This window comes from Ctenopharyngodon idella, chromosome 16, assembly GCF_019924925.1.
Source record: "Ctenopharyngodon idella isolate HZGC_01 chromosome 16, HZGC01, whole genome shotgun sequence".
Classification (NCBI taxonomy): Eukaryota; Metazoa; Chordata; class Actinopteri; order Cypriniformes; family Xenocyprididae; genus Ctenopharyngodon; species Ctenopharyngodon idella.
In genome coordinates, this window is record NC_067235.1 from 10,110,052 (window position 1) to 10,128,055 (window position 18,004).

Sequence of the window (18,004 nt, forward strand, 5' to 3'; positions counted from 1 at the left end):
ACTTTTTTTTATCTTTGTTCTATTGTATTTATTATTTTCTATGCAGATTCACTCCCCTACAAAATTACCACAATCATTCTACACTGTAAAAAGTAATACACTCTATATACTCAATAAAATTGTGGCAACAGATTACAAGCAATATTATTAATAAAATTCAACATATAAGAATTGAGTTAGAATTGATCAAACTTTTAATTCCTTAAAAGTCAATCATTTAAAATGTGTAAAATTAGCAAACACCATTACAAAAAACACAAACTTACATAAAAAGCAAAGAGTCAAACTAGACAACTACACAAAACACTGATCACCATAATGGTGACCAAACATTTTCAATAAAATCAACATCAACATCTAAACCTCTGTTAATTCTTGTGTTTCTCTTCCTTTAGTGATTCTGCTTGTTATCATCAGGTGTCTGCAATGTTGGCAATAAAAAATAAAGAGTTCTTAATTCATCTTTGACGTCTGTCTGTTATTCAGATATTTTTGTTTACATTTTACTCCTTTAAATGGTTGACATTTAAGGAATTAATTTGATTAATTCTAACTCAATTCTATTTGTTGAATTTAATTAATAATATTGCTTGTAATCTGTTGCCAAAATTTTATATATTATTTTGTATATTTATATAGTCGATATAGCGTATTACTTTTTACAGTGTAGAATGATTAATTCTTTCTAAATAGAGCTATTCATCTGGTGAAACTGTTTTCATATCGTAAGAAAAACAAATATCGCAATGTCAGTTTTTTCCAATATCGTGCAGCCCTAATGTGGAGTGTCGTCGTACAGTGAGACAGCAGACGCTGAAAACACCACAAGCATCACACGCTTGAGTATGTGTAGTTGACAAAACTGTGCTTCTCATTCGCACAGAGACACGCAGAATTCATATATTAATAGCAGTTTTTTTTTTTTTTTTTTTTGTGGTTTAATTTCACAGACATTCAGACACTAGTCCATATTGTGATTTGATTAAGTGTACAGCCCTAATTTTGATGTATTTACCCTAATTTTCTCAAATTTCATGACATTCCATATTATACAATAAATTACATTTTTATGACTGAATTACATCCGCATTTTCCACACTGCGAAAATCAAAGGGCCCCATGCATGTATGGAAGACATGTATAATTCTAAATTCTAATTCTAAAATAAATTCTGTACAAAGCCTAATCAACCGTTCAGTTTCTGCAAAACATGAGAAAACAATGGTACTTTTGACCTCCCAATTACCTTGCCATCACTGTTTAAAGGTAAATTTATATAAACATTTTAACATACTGACAATAATACGAAATCCTAAACCTGACTCTAACAAAACACTTTAAACCAAGAGGTTTTATTTAAAATAAATAAATAAATAAATCTTTAAAGTCATCGTGAAATCAAAATTGACAAATCTTAATTTTTATGGAATATTGCAGTATTTATTATAAATGATTCATTCGTTCACATTTTATTGTTAATTCAGGTGGTTTTTAATCTAAATAACTTCCCTTCTCTCTTGGAGTAACATCTCTTCTCTGATGGTGCGTTTACTGGAGGGCGGGACAACCTGTCACTCACATGAGATCACAATAGCAAAACAACCATCCAATCAATTCATGATGGACAAAATCAAGTCCCACCCTACATTTTTTCTTGTTCGAGAAGTCGTTTCACTCAGATATACATCACAATATAGGGAAAAAAAGACTATCGCAACTTCTGTTTCATGCTGACTTTAAAGAGCACACAGAGTCATCCATGTGGCAGGAGAATTCTCATGACACCATCAGCCCGGGGCAGGTCTTGTGTTGTGGCCACATGAGCACTGCTCGCTGTAACACACGTGAATGCAAGCTGCTATAATAACAAACCTGCCTCAACATGAGCAAATTGCATTCACCTTAAAATCCCACATTTAGTAAGAACAGACACAGGATTACAAAACAATTTTTGTTTTCGTGCCTGCAGCAACAAGATTCTACAAGTTCATATCAAAGTCAATTCTACCCTGTACAGGCCATAAAATGTCTGTCTCCGAGCAATTGCACTTTTACAAAGAGACATTGCCTAATCACGCCATGACGCCAATTATTTCAAAGAACTGCACACAAATCCAAGAATCTGTGAATGGACCATCATAATCAGCTGCCATGGGCAAATATTGACACTCAAAGCCTTTATGCAAACTACGGTCACAATACTATACTATAATACTATAACAAAAAGAAAGTCTACTTAAACAGCAATGCTGTAAATGTAGGGTTTGGAAAATTCTGAATGTTTTTCTATTTAGTCATAATGACGAATGATCCTTCACTGCACCTCCCTACATTTCTTAATCAGATTTACTGTTGTATTTTGTACTAAACAATGGCCTGGACCACCCTGTGGTTCTGCTGATTACACCATTCAGAGCAGATCCTACTGTAGAACCACGGCATGGGAATAGGATAAAACACAACGCTGCAGTGGAGGAGACTTCCTGTATGTTGGTCTGTGTAGTTGATTGTTCACAATGCACAATGTTGTACTTTTACAGAGACACCCTTTGCTGAAAGAGCACATTTCCTATTATATGTTTGCCTTAATATACTGATATCGCCTATAGTCACACATTTATCAACATCAAATTGTGGCAAAATTAAACAACATTGCAAATATTGCAATTTTAATTCTAATCATTCACATCAAGTACACTTGCAAGTAGTGATTAAATGGATTGTTGCAAGTTTAAACATTAAGCGTCCTTAATGCACTTGAATGAACACATACACGCATTATGTCAGTCAAAATATCCCTCTCGGCAAGTATTCTCGTAAACACATTCGGTTATGTCTTAATTGAACGAGGTGAGAATTCGGATGTGTATCTATCGGATGTGTGCGTGCAGGGGGTCTTACTCTTAAAGTGACAGCAACCTATAAATACCTGCTGTTGTCTGTCATGTAAATCAAACAGCAAAACACAGCTTTAACAAAGATTAATCTATATTAAATTTATACAGTGAACAGTGTCATTTTACATTTAATTATTACATTTCTGTACACAAAAATTAATACTACAGTTAGACCTTATACTTTATTTGTAACTTTATGTTGTATTTATCTATGCTTGTAATTGGTGTACAGTATTTGTTCTGTTTACAGTCTGTTCACTTGCCTTTAATAATGTATTAGTTAGGCTAGTAGTTTCTGCTGTGGTATCGGAGTAGTTAAAGTGGGCTAAGTAATAAATGCAAAGTTACCCCCCCCCCCATCCAAAAAATGATCCGATCCGTGACTTAATAACGTGATATGATCCGAACCGTTAATTTTGTGATCTGTTAAACCACTACTTGCAAGTATGAAAAAAGCTTTAAAGTGTAAAATTAGATATTTCTAACATATACAAGTCATAATAGGGTAACTAAAATGTTCTACATAGTCAAACCAAACCCAAACAAGATCTTATGTTTTTATTAACCTTGGCAATAAACCACATGGTAAAATTCTGTAAAAATCAGGATGGTGATTCTGAGCCAGTATCCACTCCTATTTAAAAAACAAAGAATCCCAATACATCCCGATTACAACGCAAACAAAAGATGGCCAGCTGTGATATTAAAACTCTTAGCCTACTGACCTTAAACCTGACACATTTAGATAGAAATGAGAACACAGATTATGTTTGTATTGTAATGCAATCAAAACATGATTGAACAAAGCCTAACACGTTTTGTTCTCACCCAAGACTGACAGCTTACAATACTAAAATGTCCTGCACTGTTTGTGATGCCTCAAATCATGCTGCTTTTTTGGCCAATTAACTTATTAGTTTACCTCTTGAATACCAGTGTTTCTATTAGAAAATCTCATCTTTCAGCTAACATATGATATTCAGTCAATGTGTGAGTAATGGAGTACATTCACCACAACTCCTCTGAGATTGATCAATGGTTTGATCTCCATTCAACACCATTCTTCCACTCATGCAGCCCGGAGCCGTCTCATGTTCTAAAGAGATATGCAATGCTTTTAACCTCTTGTCTGTCTATAAAGGCCAGCTATAAAGATCAGATGCAGGAAAATGAAAAACACATCAAAGAATTATATGAAACAAGCACTCAAAACAAAACACCTGCTGACTCAACAGGATCTCACATCAGAAACAATGCCTCATGCTGGTGTTATGAGTGGGGATTTTAGTTCCCATGACAACCAATAGACTGCACAATCTCTTCTATAACTGCTCACTGTTTTCTCTAAAATATATTATTATGAAGTAGGCTGTTATTGTAAGAAAATAAAGAGTCTCAGGCTTTAGACTTTAACATTTTGGATGTTGATGATGTCCTGCAGATCCTAATTCATGAAACATTCCCAGGAGTCACATGTCTGGTGTCTAAACATTTGTTGGATTATTGAATATTTTAACTACAAAACAACCTTCTAAGAGCAAATATAATACAGTGACATTATTATTAAAAAAAATAAATAAAAATAAAAAATAAATAAAAAATAAACGCAATAAGTAATAATTATTTTTCAACTTAGTAAATTCTACAGACTGATTCCCACGAATGTGTGTGTGTGTATGTATGTATTATATATATATATATATATATATATATATATATATATCTCGACAAAATTACTTATAAATTAAATAACACTAATTTTATCAAATATTTCACAATGAATAATTTCAAATATATATTAGAAAATTACACCATTTTTTAAGATTATTAAGATCTTTGCATTGTGACATTATTTACATGATTATAGTAATGAAAATCATCCTGTCCTGACACAAAAAAATTCTTTTTTATTAATAAAACTCAATTAAATCAAAAAGTTACAGCAATTACAATGACATATAAAGACAATGTTTGTGTGTTATTTAAAATATAGTAGTAAACATTTGAAGTGGATCAAAAAAAGTTGTCCTAAGAACTAAGTTGTCCTAAGAAGAAGGTTTTAGGACAACTTTGATGAAATGTTTTGATCCACTTTAAATGTTGACTACTGTAATTAAATTTAAATTAAATTACATTTTAAGTGATGCATGCTATAATTTTCCTGCATTATAGTAATGAGAAAGATCTTTTTTAATTACAGTTGTAATAATTGGTAAGGGATGCCTCACTGTCTTCATGAAAAACCTTTTTTTTTTTTTTTTTGGTTAAAATATGAGCTGGACATATTCTTTATAGGTTTCTGAGATTCACCCTATAACACAACAATATTCAGTTTACATCAATTTATCCGAAACTCAAGCAGGAATCAATAATCTGCCTAACAGACAAACTAAAAGGCTGTTTCGGGAATATCATGTGACCTTAAAAACACATTATCCATGAGCAATGTGCAGAAAGATGTCCATAAACTATTAATAAAGTGTCTACTCAGTTCACAGCAGAATTAACTGTTGCTTTTAATGCTATAAAAGCTTTAATGCTCCAACAAAGTTTAAAAAAAAGTGAGAGAGCTTTACTTTAGTACTCAAACTCTGTCTTGGACAAGCAGCCTCCTTCTATTATGTTTCTGGGACCATCTTTAAATGCAGGGCCCATTCAGGAGGCCATGGGACAGGGGGCGAAAGACCTACCCCCACCACACCCTCACACAAAGGACCACTCTTTAAGACAAAGAGATAGGGCTCACTGTAGCTTATTAACCTCTGTCACATTAATTCCCCTCCTTGCTTCCTTAACTTGTAATTTGGCGACTCAATTTCCCAAGCATGCTGGTTCAACAAGCAAATGATGTGGAAAATATTTGCAAAACTCAGCTCTCCTCCTCAAGCCTTTGTTGGCTTCCACTCAGGCCTTGTATTTCCCAACCGCTCAGAGAGAGAGAAAGAGAGAGAGAGAGAGAGGTGATGGCATGAACTCTGTGTTAGGTAATTTTTGCCGGGTTTCTATGATTGGGTAAGAATCCAGAGAAGCAGAGCTTAAACACAAAAGCGGATCTTTGGAAAGCATGAGCTCATTAGACAGAAAGATCAGCTCTTCGAGTCTGTTTAAGGCATATATGTGCTTATTTCCTTAATTTATAACAGAACAGACAATCTAAACATGAGGAGGCCCTGCCTGGCAGAAAAAAAAATAATATTCCGATTGGATTACGGTTGCTAGGAGACCATTGTAAGGGACCTCTGGTGGATACTTGACTAAACAAATTCCTGATTTATTCAGCATATATTTCTAAGGTCTCACTGATCTAATGGATCTATTATCATCTGTGAATGTGCCTCTTTTTGAAGTCTCTCTTTAGTTTTATCTGGGTGATTAAAGGAAAAATACCGTGTTGGTTATAGATAGGGGTTTGGCTCACAAGGCGAGACGAGACACAAGATTAGGTTCACGAGAACGAGATGAGACAAGATTTTTGCACAGTATTTTTAAGAAATCCTCAATGACAAAATTCATGACTGGAAAAATAGTCTGCAGTGCATTTCGAAATGTTTTAAAGAGATAGTTCACCCAAAAATTAAAAGTTTGTCATCATTTACTCACCCTCAAGTTGTTCCAAACCTGTTTATATTCCTTTGTTCTGCTGAATACAAAGGAAGATATTTAGAAGATTGTTTGTAACCAAGCTTATCTTGCCCCCCCATTGACTAGCATAGTAGGAAAAAAATGCTATGGTCAATGGGGGGCGAGATCTGCTTGGTTCCAAACATTCTTCTAAATATCGTCCTTTACAGAACAGCAAAACAAAGAAATTTATACAGGTTTGGAACAACTTGAGGGTGAGTAAATGATGACAGAATTTTCATTTTTGGGTGAACTATCCTAACTAATCATCTTGTAATGAATGTCATTTCAGTTCTACTTTCTGAGTATGCATTATCATATGCATTGAAAGACAACAATACCCTATACAAGCACTAAACAAGCCACAAACTCAACTGACTGGCTTCTCTTCTGAATGATTTCACATGAGTCTCTTCAAACCTTAGTACTGTACATGAATTATGAGCTTCCAGAACTTCTGATTGAGGCTGTGTATGACCTAATTGAACTCCTTTCCACAAATTGAATATAGAAATTAAAAACAGTATAAATAGCAAAAATAAATAACACCATTTTTTCTTAGTCAAGTGCAAACAATAAGAGCTACCATAATCAAAGTACTCTCTCAGTATTCAAATTGCAAACAGAGATCAGAACTGAGAGGTGGTTGAAACTACACAGCCCAGCCTAAGATAGCTTTGATACTGGGAGACAGGCTATCGCATGTAGCCTAATTTGCGTGCATCAGGGAGCTTGCGTTTTACTTTTGATTTCGAATTCGCAAATCGCACATACTCTGTGTATAAGTAGCGGTGGTGCTGAGTGCGCATTTTACAAGATAAGACATTTATCAGGCTCTGTTGCGCAACGAATCCGCCGCCATGGTCTTGTCAGTCATCTCGCCTTACTTTTGTCAAGAGATCAGTGAACTGTGATTCCGGTGTGCGACTCTGCAACACGTGCAGGATGAGCAGAGCAGACGTTTCAAAAAGTTTACAATTGAAATGACCTTTATCCAACTGAATTAAATGGTTTTTATTTCTATAAAAAAAAAGAAAAAGCAAAACGACTGTGGAGGCATTGCCGCTGTGGGCACCGTAATGTAATTTAAACGTAGCCGTGGCATATTCTATGCTAATTTCACCCTCATGTCTCGTCATGGCAATATCGCGAGACAGCTTTTCACCTTGACGAGAAATCTCGTCACATTTTAATATCACGAGATCTTTTGGCATGAGATCTCGTCACACCACTAATTATAGATTGTATGTATGGTTATAGATTAAAAATAAATCTGTTCATTATGTAAAGCGATCATGTCTCGTCAGAAAATTTTGACTAAACTGCTCAGTTCATATGGATTATCTTTACAATCTCTTTATGAACTTTTTGAAGGGTCAAAGTGGTAGTCAAGCTGTCAACAGAGAGACAGAAAGCTCTCAGATTTCATTACAAAAATCTTCATTTGTATTCCGTAGATGAACATAAGTCTTACGGGTTTGGAACAACACGAGGGTGAGTAAATTATGACAGAATTTTAATTTTGCCCTTTAATAACAATTTTAAAACATATATACATATACATACACACACATATATATATACCATGAATATATATATGTGTAGTATATATATATAAAATCATAAAGTATGTAGACAGGCCTAACATAGTGCCTCATCATCCTCTGACAGAACATTGCATAAACCTTCAACTATGTAAAACAAAACAATAAATAAATAAATAAATAAAAATTTTAAAAAAACGGGAGGACCCCATGTAGGCTACCATTCAAGAGTGTAGGAGCGATACGATTTTTAAATGTTTTTGAAAGTAAAAGATAAAACAGTAATATTGTGAAATAATTTTAAATAAGCATTTTTTCTTTAATATACCTTAAAATGTAATTTATTCCTGTGATGGCAAAGCTGTTTTTTTCAGCATCAAATAGTCTGAGAAGCGCTAAGAACAAGAAACAGGAAGTAAGCTCTATTAATAGCACTTGGTTGTATTTTTGCCGCTTTGCTATGACATTTACATAGACGAATGATTTTATTATCCATTTTGATTAAGCACAAATTACATTACACCGAACAGAGTTCTGGTGCACGAGTGTGTGGATGTAAATACAATTTATGTATGAGAACTACAATTGGACACATTTTAATGCTAAAATATGAAACAGACCTCGAAAAGTCACAAAAATAACAAGATTACACATAACCCAAATACCTAATACCCTGCATCTTATCATGTGCAGTCAACACAGATGGTAGATAGTGGAAGAGGTCTAAGCGCACACAGAGGAATTCAGTATGATCAATTGGCTCAGTTCCCTCTGGATTGAGATTACAACCAAAAGAAAGAGCAGAGTTTGTTCAGGGGTAACATATGCCCTTCATGAGAAGGCAATCAAGACAACAATGCACATCCAGAAAAGAAAAATAAATAGAGTGCATTTAAAGGCTGTGGCCTTTCACCTCTCAAAGAGCCCTGGTCAGGTGGGGCAGGCTATCCTTTACATTGCTTATATTAGTAAAAAACAGCTCATTATTAAAAATGTATGTCTATCTACCAAACAGGTTATGAATAATTCTATAATGTCTCATAATCCGGGAAAGACAAGACATTGAAAATGGATTTGCATGATGTATTTGATGTGTCTGTAATTGGGCAAATTTTGGCCAGTATTCGATATTTAATTATACTTGTTCAATTATCCTATTTTTACATTTATAGATCATCTTTACCAACAGCTAAAATTACGATTATCTTTAAAATCACTAATATATCTAATAGTCACTATAAACCTTGAGCAAACCTCAAAATAAATATTATCCATTTTTTCCACAATGTTGTGATGACTAAGTTCACCTGTAGAAACTTCTTTTAGTTTTTTTAGCATTCCATAGCGTTAATATTTGTACATCCTAAATATACATATCACTTAAAGATACTTAAAAAAAAATATCTAGGGTACTTTAGAACTCTTCAAGTTCAAGCCATGAAAAGGAATCATATCTTAATAAAGTTGTTGATGTGAAGCAATAAGAAAGCAGTAGTAAAGGGTTAGTCCACCCAAAAATTGTCATCAATTACTCAACCTCATGTCATTCCAAACTCATAAATTTTGCTTGTGCGCATCAAGCAAGCAAGCTTGAGCTTCTGTTTACCGAATTTGAGCTCTCTGTGCGTTCGCTAATAAAATTTTACATATGAATAAAAGCCTATATTAAATCTGTTTATCATATATAGTGATCGTGTCTCTTCAGAAGACTTCTAAACTGCTTGATTCACAATATGGATTTCTTTTACGATATCTTTATGAATGTTTTGAAGCGTCAGAGTTTTGGTCGACTTTAGAACCTTGTACACGACACCGTTTTCAACTAAAAACGTAACACTTTCTATGCATTCTGGATGTTCATTTACATGACAACAGAGTTTTGGGGGCCTGAAAACACAATATTTTGAAAACGGGTTTCGAAGTGCAAATTTTTTTAAACAATACCGTTATCGTCTCCATGTAAACTACAAAAAAGCAAATTTTTGAAAACGGTGACATTATGCACATGCGTATTACGTGTTCAGTCTATAGGCGCGCAGCGTTTCTTTACAAAGTGACATCGCCAACTACTGGCCTGGCATGAATAATACAGCTTTTTTAGTTGTTTTCATGGATCCATGTGAACAGGGATGGATTTGACAATGTTGTCAAAAAATGCAAAAGAAAAACTTTTCAGTTTCTAGTACATCGTTGTCATGTAAACATACAATTTTAATGGTTTTTAATGTTTTTTTTTAATGGCATTTGTGTTCCAAATATGAACAAAAGTCTCATAGGTTTGGAACGACATGAGGATGTGTAATTGATAACAATTTTCATTTTTGGGTGAACTAACCCTTTAAGTGTACTTGCCTTTTAGATGAACTTGATAAAACAAGTTTTGTTAGACACCATTACTCAATTAAACAATCATCATCAAACAATCATAAGAGAAGACAAAAGCAAAAAAAAACACCATACGAGGAAAAAAAATAAAAAAAATAAAAAAAATAAAACACACATCTTTCTGTCAGTCTAATATTATCAAGGGTGAGTTATGAAAAGAGTCAAGCATGTGCAGATACACCTCTACGCAAGCAGCTTGTTATTGTGAGCCATAGAGAGCTTGACCTCTATGAGAGAGGACATATCGTATCCCATCTCAGCCGTTACAGCATAAACTCAAGCACACGTGCTCATGAAAGCAAACCACACATGCAGAAACAAATAACCCTGGAGGAAAAAGTGTGCTCATGTCTCTCTCTATATGCTTTCTTGGTCTTTAGGGAGGATACAGCTGCTGCCATTCAGATGACTATGAAACAGACATTCTTATATTTGAGCATATGATGCTATTATGCAACATGGGGATTGTAATCTTTTATAGGATTAGAAATCACACTTTCTGTTTCACTTCACATTTCTACACGATCCTTTCTTGAACATTACAAGACACCATAAAGGAGCACTGCTGTGAAGTTTAGTACATCACGATCTAGATTAAATCTGATCTGTGATCAGCAGAACTTTGGGATACAGCCAGCTGTAAAAGTAACTTTATGTTTCATTAGAAATGACAGCTAGTACACTCATTTTTGTCAAGTATTCACCATATTTTCAGCGGTTAACATTATAAATCATTGGAATTCCTACAAAATGACATCAGATGATTTTGATTTTGCAAATAAACTTAAGCATGTTACTCAAGAGAGAAAAACAGTATTTGAAAACATTCATATTTATGGTAATATAGGACTCTTGGGGATAACTAAAGTAGTGTTTCGCCTCCTACATTTCATCATGTTTATTTTTGCCAGTAACCCTGTCCTGATGGGCACATGACTTGTGTGATATCGTCACCAAAATAGTAGGACTGAGGGATCAGATGAACTTTATACCATCTGCATGTATAGGGTTTCACTCTCACTTTTTCCTCTATAATTCCTAGAAAAACTAATTTTAGCTTCATAAGTGCATGATTTCCCTCTGATGAGGTTTAATATATTCTCAAGAACCAGCAAATTTGGACTCAGAACTAAAAAGTATAGATAAATAAAGGAAAAGTATTGCTGCTTGTCACTCTTTTACTTGAAAGGTCACGTACGGTCACAGTTTCAACATGAGCTGCTCTAACAGTAATAAAATCAAATCTTAAGTGTATTAAAGAAATGAGATTGATGTAATCGGATTCCATAATCTGCTTGAGTTGTAGTGAGAGCTTATTAAAAGTTGCATGCTGAAGTTTGCAGTTGGGCATGGAGTCAAGTCATAGGATAGATGTTTCTCCACTGAAAACAAAAAAAAAAAAAACGAGCCAACAGACCAGCTTGGTCCTGGACCAGCAAACCAGCATCTAAACGCGTGGATGTGTCTCAAAACTTAAATAAGCCGGCTTCGTGCAGCACTTTTCGGCATCATTAGGCGCGTTCCAGTCAGCTGTCTAGATAGGCAGCTCACTAGATTTTGGGACACAGACAGGTGTAGGCTAAAACACAGCATACATACACAATGGCTAAACATATTTAGATGATGAAAGGCGATGATGTTGTGTGTGTTTGTGTGTCATCTTACCATACGATGGAGGCTGTCCTTTAAGCAAAAATAATACAAAAAGTCCAGATCAGATGCAGGTTTACTTGAAAAGTCGTTGAAGACAATCCTGTTTTTTTTTTTTTTTTTTTTTTTTTTTAGAACCAGAGAGTTGTAAAACCAAATTATCTAGTAGGCTGTTTAACCGACAAACTTTTTACGACGTAGTGGACATTATTTCGTAAATACCCGAAAACAAAGTCAGTGATCCCTGGCTCCCTTTCAATGGACCTGCTGAATAAAAAGTAGCACAGCGATACTGCCCAGTTTGGTATTTTTGTTCTTTAGGAGATCCGAACATTTGTAATTCCCCTCAACGAAGCTCTGGGCGAAAGAAGAACAAATAAAGATGATATACTATTCCCAATAATAAGGACGTTATGTTGCCCAGAATCTCATCCGAAAAGCCGGTATCACACGCTGCTCTCCGCCCCAGACATACAACACTGATCTCTCTCTCCCTCTCCCTCTCTCTGAGAGCGTGACGCCACTCCCCATTCTCAATGTAGAGCTTTTGCAGCTCTTTCACAATTACATGTTGAAGACAGCATGTTTGACCGTTTTTCGCTCTTTTTATTCCTGCTCTTTATAAATCAAATAGTGTACATTCAATTTCAGTTTAAAAGTAGTCCACTTTATTGGTATGATTGTTTTGCATACACACGAAGTGACAGAAAAAGGTGTCAGTAATGTTACTAAATACTAAATGCAATATACAACATAAAATAAGTAAGTAAGTAAATAAATAAATAAATAAAATGCTAAGAAATGTAATCAAACTTTCAGCAAGACATTATTAATGAACATTTAAGACTGTTGTACATACAGATTACTTTATCAATATCCTAATTAAAAATACAAAGCGAATATTAATGTATATAGTTACATAATATTAAACATGTGATACATTTAAATATATATTTTTTTAAATATGGAAACGTAAAAATTAGAGAAGGCGGCGAAATGTAACCGGATGCTGTGGATGCGCATGCTCAGTGGAACATGTTTCCTAAACGCAAGAGTGCGTCCTCTTCTATATCCTAGCAACGAGGGATCGTCCAATAGTAGGGGTGTGGAGATATTTGGAAGTTGAAAACAGATATGAAAAAGGCATACGATTACTTTTTAAATATATTTTTACAAATATTTTCAATTTGTATGATTTTACAAATGCAGTAATATTCTATAATTATAATTAAAATTGCTATTTTAAACGCTTTGGTCTTATGACTGAGATGACTTCCCCTCGTGAGAGTTAGTTTCGCTTCTAATTTTGTGTCCGTTTGTCAGTTGCGTACCGCGCGTAAGCAAACTTATACAAAAGATAACTGCACCCGTATTTTAGCCCAATAAATTGTTAAAACATTACAAAAAGAACAGGGAAATGTTTTAAATATGGTGTTAATCGGTCCGCGTGTGTACTATTGAATATTTGTAGCGTCTGTATGGTCAGGAAGCTGTGTTTGTAGTTAGTACTGTGAACTGCCTTTGAGCTCGAGCTCTCAATCTCACGTGAGACTCTGCAGGTGTGTTTATGTGATTATGATGCATCTAAACACTGGCTTTCAAAGCTGACGTTGTTTTGGCTTTAATGTTCGTGCTTTTTATCGCTGCATAGATGGAGAACTTTATTTTGTATGAAGAGATTGGGAGAGGTAGCAGATCAGTTGTTTATAAGGGCAGAAGGAAAGGCAGCATACATTTCGTGGCCATCATCTGCAGTGACAAATCCAAGAGACCTGAATTAACAAACCATGTATGTAAACGTAATATTTCTTCAGCATTTGTTTTAAACAATGTGTTTGCCTCAAACTGTACCCCTGTGTTTGATAAATGTCACATTATCTCCACAGGTGAGACTTGCCCATGACATTAAGCATGAAAATGTGGTGTCTTTCTATGAATGGTATGAGACAAGCAACCATCTGTGGCTGGTGGTGGAGATGTGCACAGGTGAGATCCCTAAAATTTTTATTTACGTTTTATCAGTGTACCAAGTCTGCTCTAATCCTGTTTCTTGCTTTATGAGGTATTGAAATCTAATGCTTATGTTTTGATTCTTTTGTTTGACTGTGTTTTTTTTTTTTCTTTTTCTTTTCTTCTAGGTGGATCCCTGGCAGCACTGATAGCTCAAGATGAGTGCCTGTCTGAGGACGTAGTGAGAGAGTTTTCCATTGACCTGATAAAAGGTCTTAAATACATCCACGACTCTGGCATTGTTGTTTCAGATTTTACACCTGCAAAGGTATAAGCATCACACCTGTTAGACAAGCCATTGTAATGTATATACAGTGTCATATTACACCCTAAACAGAGTTTTACAGTGGGCTGCTTCTAGGTTTCAAACAAAATACCCCCCACCCCACCCGCAACAACATCTTCTCAAATGAGGTGTGCAGGACAATAATCGCTCCCCTCCAACAACCTGTCACTCACATGAGATCACAGCAATTAGCAAACAACAACAATCCAATCAGATCCATTTGGACAAAATCAAGTCCCGCCCTACATTTTTTCTCGTTCGAGAAAGCGGTTCACTCGAATTTACTTCACAATAGGGAGGAAAAACAATAGCGACTTCTGTTTCATGCCGATTTAATAATATTTTTTACCCTTTAAAGCCACATTTTTTATGATACCATGTTTTTATGCTGTTCTATGCAGTTTTATATTACTTCTTTATCCCATTTAGTGTGCACCGCTTTGTGATCATGATGTTTTCCTTATCAAAATGTTTGTTTTTAAGTTTTGTTTTGTTTCCTTAAGTTTGTTTTTCTTACAAGCAGTATTGAAGTTAGAGAGGTGCTAAATAAATAAAACAACTACTCATTTAAAACAAACTCTGTAAGGATAAGATTACATTTATATACCGATAGTCTTTTTTGTCTTTCATTTTTCTCAAATCTTAGCTAATATGTTACTATGTATTCATGCAGATTTTGTTGGATGGACCAGGGACTCTAAAGTACTCCAATTTCTGCCTGGCCAAAGCTGAAGGAGAAAGTCTGGAGGATTTTTTCTCTCTTGTGATGGCAGAGGAGACAGGAGCTGGAGACTGTAAAGAGAGCATTATCTCTCCACAAAACATAAGGAACAGAATTAAAGGTCAGCAGGACTATCACTTTCACTGTTGACGTATACAGTACTTTGATACTGCAGAAAAACTAAAAAAGTTCAAACATTTTTAAAGGCAAATGAACACAATGAACACACACACACACACACAAAAAAAGAAACTAATTACAAGCATAGATAAATACAATATAACAAAGTTACAAATAAAGTAAGGTCTTAACTGTAAGGCCTAAATGTAAAATAACACTATAGTGTTCACTGTATCGATTAAATATAGATTAATCTTAGCTGTTTTTTTATTGTTTTTTTTATTAACATTAATTACATATACAGCAGCAGGTATTTATAAGCTACTGTCACTTTAAGAGCGAATGCACGGATCCAATATTATGATACACATCCGATTTCTTTCTCAACTCTTTACGTTAACTTAAGACATAGCGGACTGTGTTTACGAGAATACTTGCTGAGATGGGTATTTTGGCATAATTTTCTGTGTATGTGTCTGTTAAAGCAAGAGGAATCTATTTGGTTTTCGCGTGCTGTCTGAAATAGGCCTCTGTGTGTGTGCGCGCTATACCGGTATGAAAGTGACAACCGGTATGATGTTGTGCCATGATATATATTTTGCTATACCGTGGATACCGTTAAATATTCATGAATTCTAATCTTGCATTTGTATTGTTTTGTTTAATTTTGTACTCTTTACAGCTTTTAACAGTAGTAATGACGATACAGAGTCGAGGCTCAACGTTTAACTTTTTATCCGCTACCGTGTCCAACGCCTCACTACTCAGGCATTAGTAATCAAACACAGAGAGCATTGAAACAGTCCAAATTAATAGAGCACAAACCGCCTACTCAAAAACACAACAGCAACAAATAAGCTTGCATATAGACAATAGGGGTGGGAGAAAAAAAATCGATGCATAGATGCAACGATTCTGAGCTTAGTTTTTAACCGATGCGCGATGACGCTGCGTGTGCTTGGTGCATGTCCATGGGACGGAGCAGAGCGAGCGTTTTAATTAATTCCTACTTAAGTTGAGCGCGAATCTCGGAAAGTTCGGAAAAGCTACAGCAAATTACATTCGCGGGATTCATTGCACGCACAGGGTATGAGAGAGCTGTGAGAAACGCGCACTTTGCTTGATGTTACGTTTGCAGTTTGTGGTCTCGTCCGCTGGTAGGCCTGTTTTCCTCACTAATGCTCTACGAAGGCATCATTTATGTTGTTTGGAATACTGTGGGCTTATATATTAAAACTATTAAATTCACTGACAGAAGGCTGCTTTCGATTTCAAATTCTCACGTTCGCTTTGTGAAGCGCGCTCGCGCATGCGGCTGTGTGCGACTAGTGCTTAAACGTACTTGCTTCTCAAAAGGCTTTTATGACGCTAAATTGATATAAACACAGTCAGTTATGTCTTAAAGTATTAAACAGACAGGACAAAAAACTTCTTATATTTCAAAAGAGATCTGTGCATAGTCTGGATGCAGCTTATTAGACCTCCCGCTATGGCATCAGTAATAATCAAACAACCGTAAAGCTGAGACAGTGAAAAATCACTCACAGCTCTTGAAAGGTAAATGTTCTGAAAGCACTCTTTGTTTATTGCTTGTAATGTTTCGTTGTTCTTCTTTATTATTTACTAGGTGACTCGCTTGCTTTGAAACTTTATATATGTCCCTATATAAAATCTAACACCTAACACCCCATATATATATATATATATATATATATATATAAACATAGTTGGATTTAAGTTATTTTGTAACTTTTAATTATTAACAAAGTAAGCTACTTATAATTCCATATTTAATTAAAAAAAAAATTAATAAGCAAATTAATTAATAAGGAAAAAAAGTATCAAGAATCGTTTTGGAATCGGATCGTGACTCTTAGAATCGGAATTGGATCGGATCGTGAGGTGCCTAAAGATTCCATTTCCCACCCCCTAGATAAGATTCATATATTGCCTGCAATTAAGGTCTATTAAAATGTGATTCCAATTTTTTTTTTTCTCATATCGCGATATAATATCGATATCGTCTGGACAGTGGAAAATATCGTGAAATGAATTTTAGCTCATATTACCCACCCCTACTGTGTGCACAGAGTTGTCTTTTGCCTCTTCTTGCAAATCTATCTATCTATCTATCTATCTAGTTTTCAAATGGCCTGTAATATCTTCACTGTTCACTTGTATGATTTATCATAAGATGTTGTTATGGCAGGTTCTCCTGTGTATTGTGCTCCGGAGGTGTTGAGAGGAGCAGACTCCAGTGTCTGCAGTGACCTGTGGGCGTTAGGCTGCATCCTTTATGAAATGTTCACAGGTTACACATTTTACCATTTCATCTTAGCAAAATAATATCTAGTCAAATTCATGTAATTTTCAATTTTAGTTTTGGTAACACTTTACTTAAAGTCTTTATATATAATGCATTATAAAAGTGTTTTTAATGCCTATTATGTAATGCACCTTATTATGCATTGTACGATATCATGAATAATTGTAATCTAATTACAGTTTTAGGGCTGATTTACTAACATCTTGCACCAGCGCAAACCCTCTTTTGGCATTAAAAAACTACTGTCAGGATTTACTAAAGACATGCAGTGCAAAATTAGCGCTGAAAAGGCATGGACTGAGTTGTTTTTGCGTCTGACCTTATTGCATATGCATTTGTAGGAGTTTCCCTTTCAGATGCAAAATTTATGGGAGGAGAGTATTTAAATAAATCGCAACGCGATTTACTAATGTTTGCGCTCATCAGTTTACTAGTATTTGCGCC

The 18,004-nt window shown here is 34.9% G+C and overlaps 2 protein-coding genes across 2 annotated transcripts in view; one reads left to right on the forward strand and one right to left on the reverse strand.

Annotated features, from left to right (window-relative positions):
• trak1a (trafficking protein, kinesin binding 1a) overlaps positions 1–12,602 on the reverse strand; it is a 72,377-nt gene extending 59,775 nt beyond the window's left edge. The window contains exon 1 of the mRNA XM_051865113.1: positions 12,113–12,602. The gene's annotated coding sequence lies outside the window, so the exon portion shown is untranslated. The remainder of the gene's footprint in view (positions 1–12,112) is intronic.
• A 777-nt stretch (positions 12,603–13,379) lies between these two features.
• Positions 13,380–18,004, forward strand: part of ulk4 (unc-51 like kinase 4) — a 237,735-nt gene continuing 233,110 nt past the window's right edge. The window contains exons 1-6 of the mRNA XM_051866618.1: positions 13,380–13,656; positions 13,749–13,886; positions 13,984–14,083; positions 14,236–14,375; positions 15,067–15,235; positions 17,444–17,545. Coding sequence (XP_051722578.1) covers positions 13,749–13,886; positions 13,984–14,083; positions 14,236–14,375; positions 15,067–15,235; positions 17,444–17,545 — 649 coding nt within the window. The 5' untranslated portion in view covers positions 13,380–13,656. The remainder of the gene's footprint in view (positions 13,657–13,748; positions 13,887–13,983; positions 14,084–14,235; positions 14,376–15,066; positions 15,236–17,443; positions 17,546–18,004) is intronic.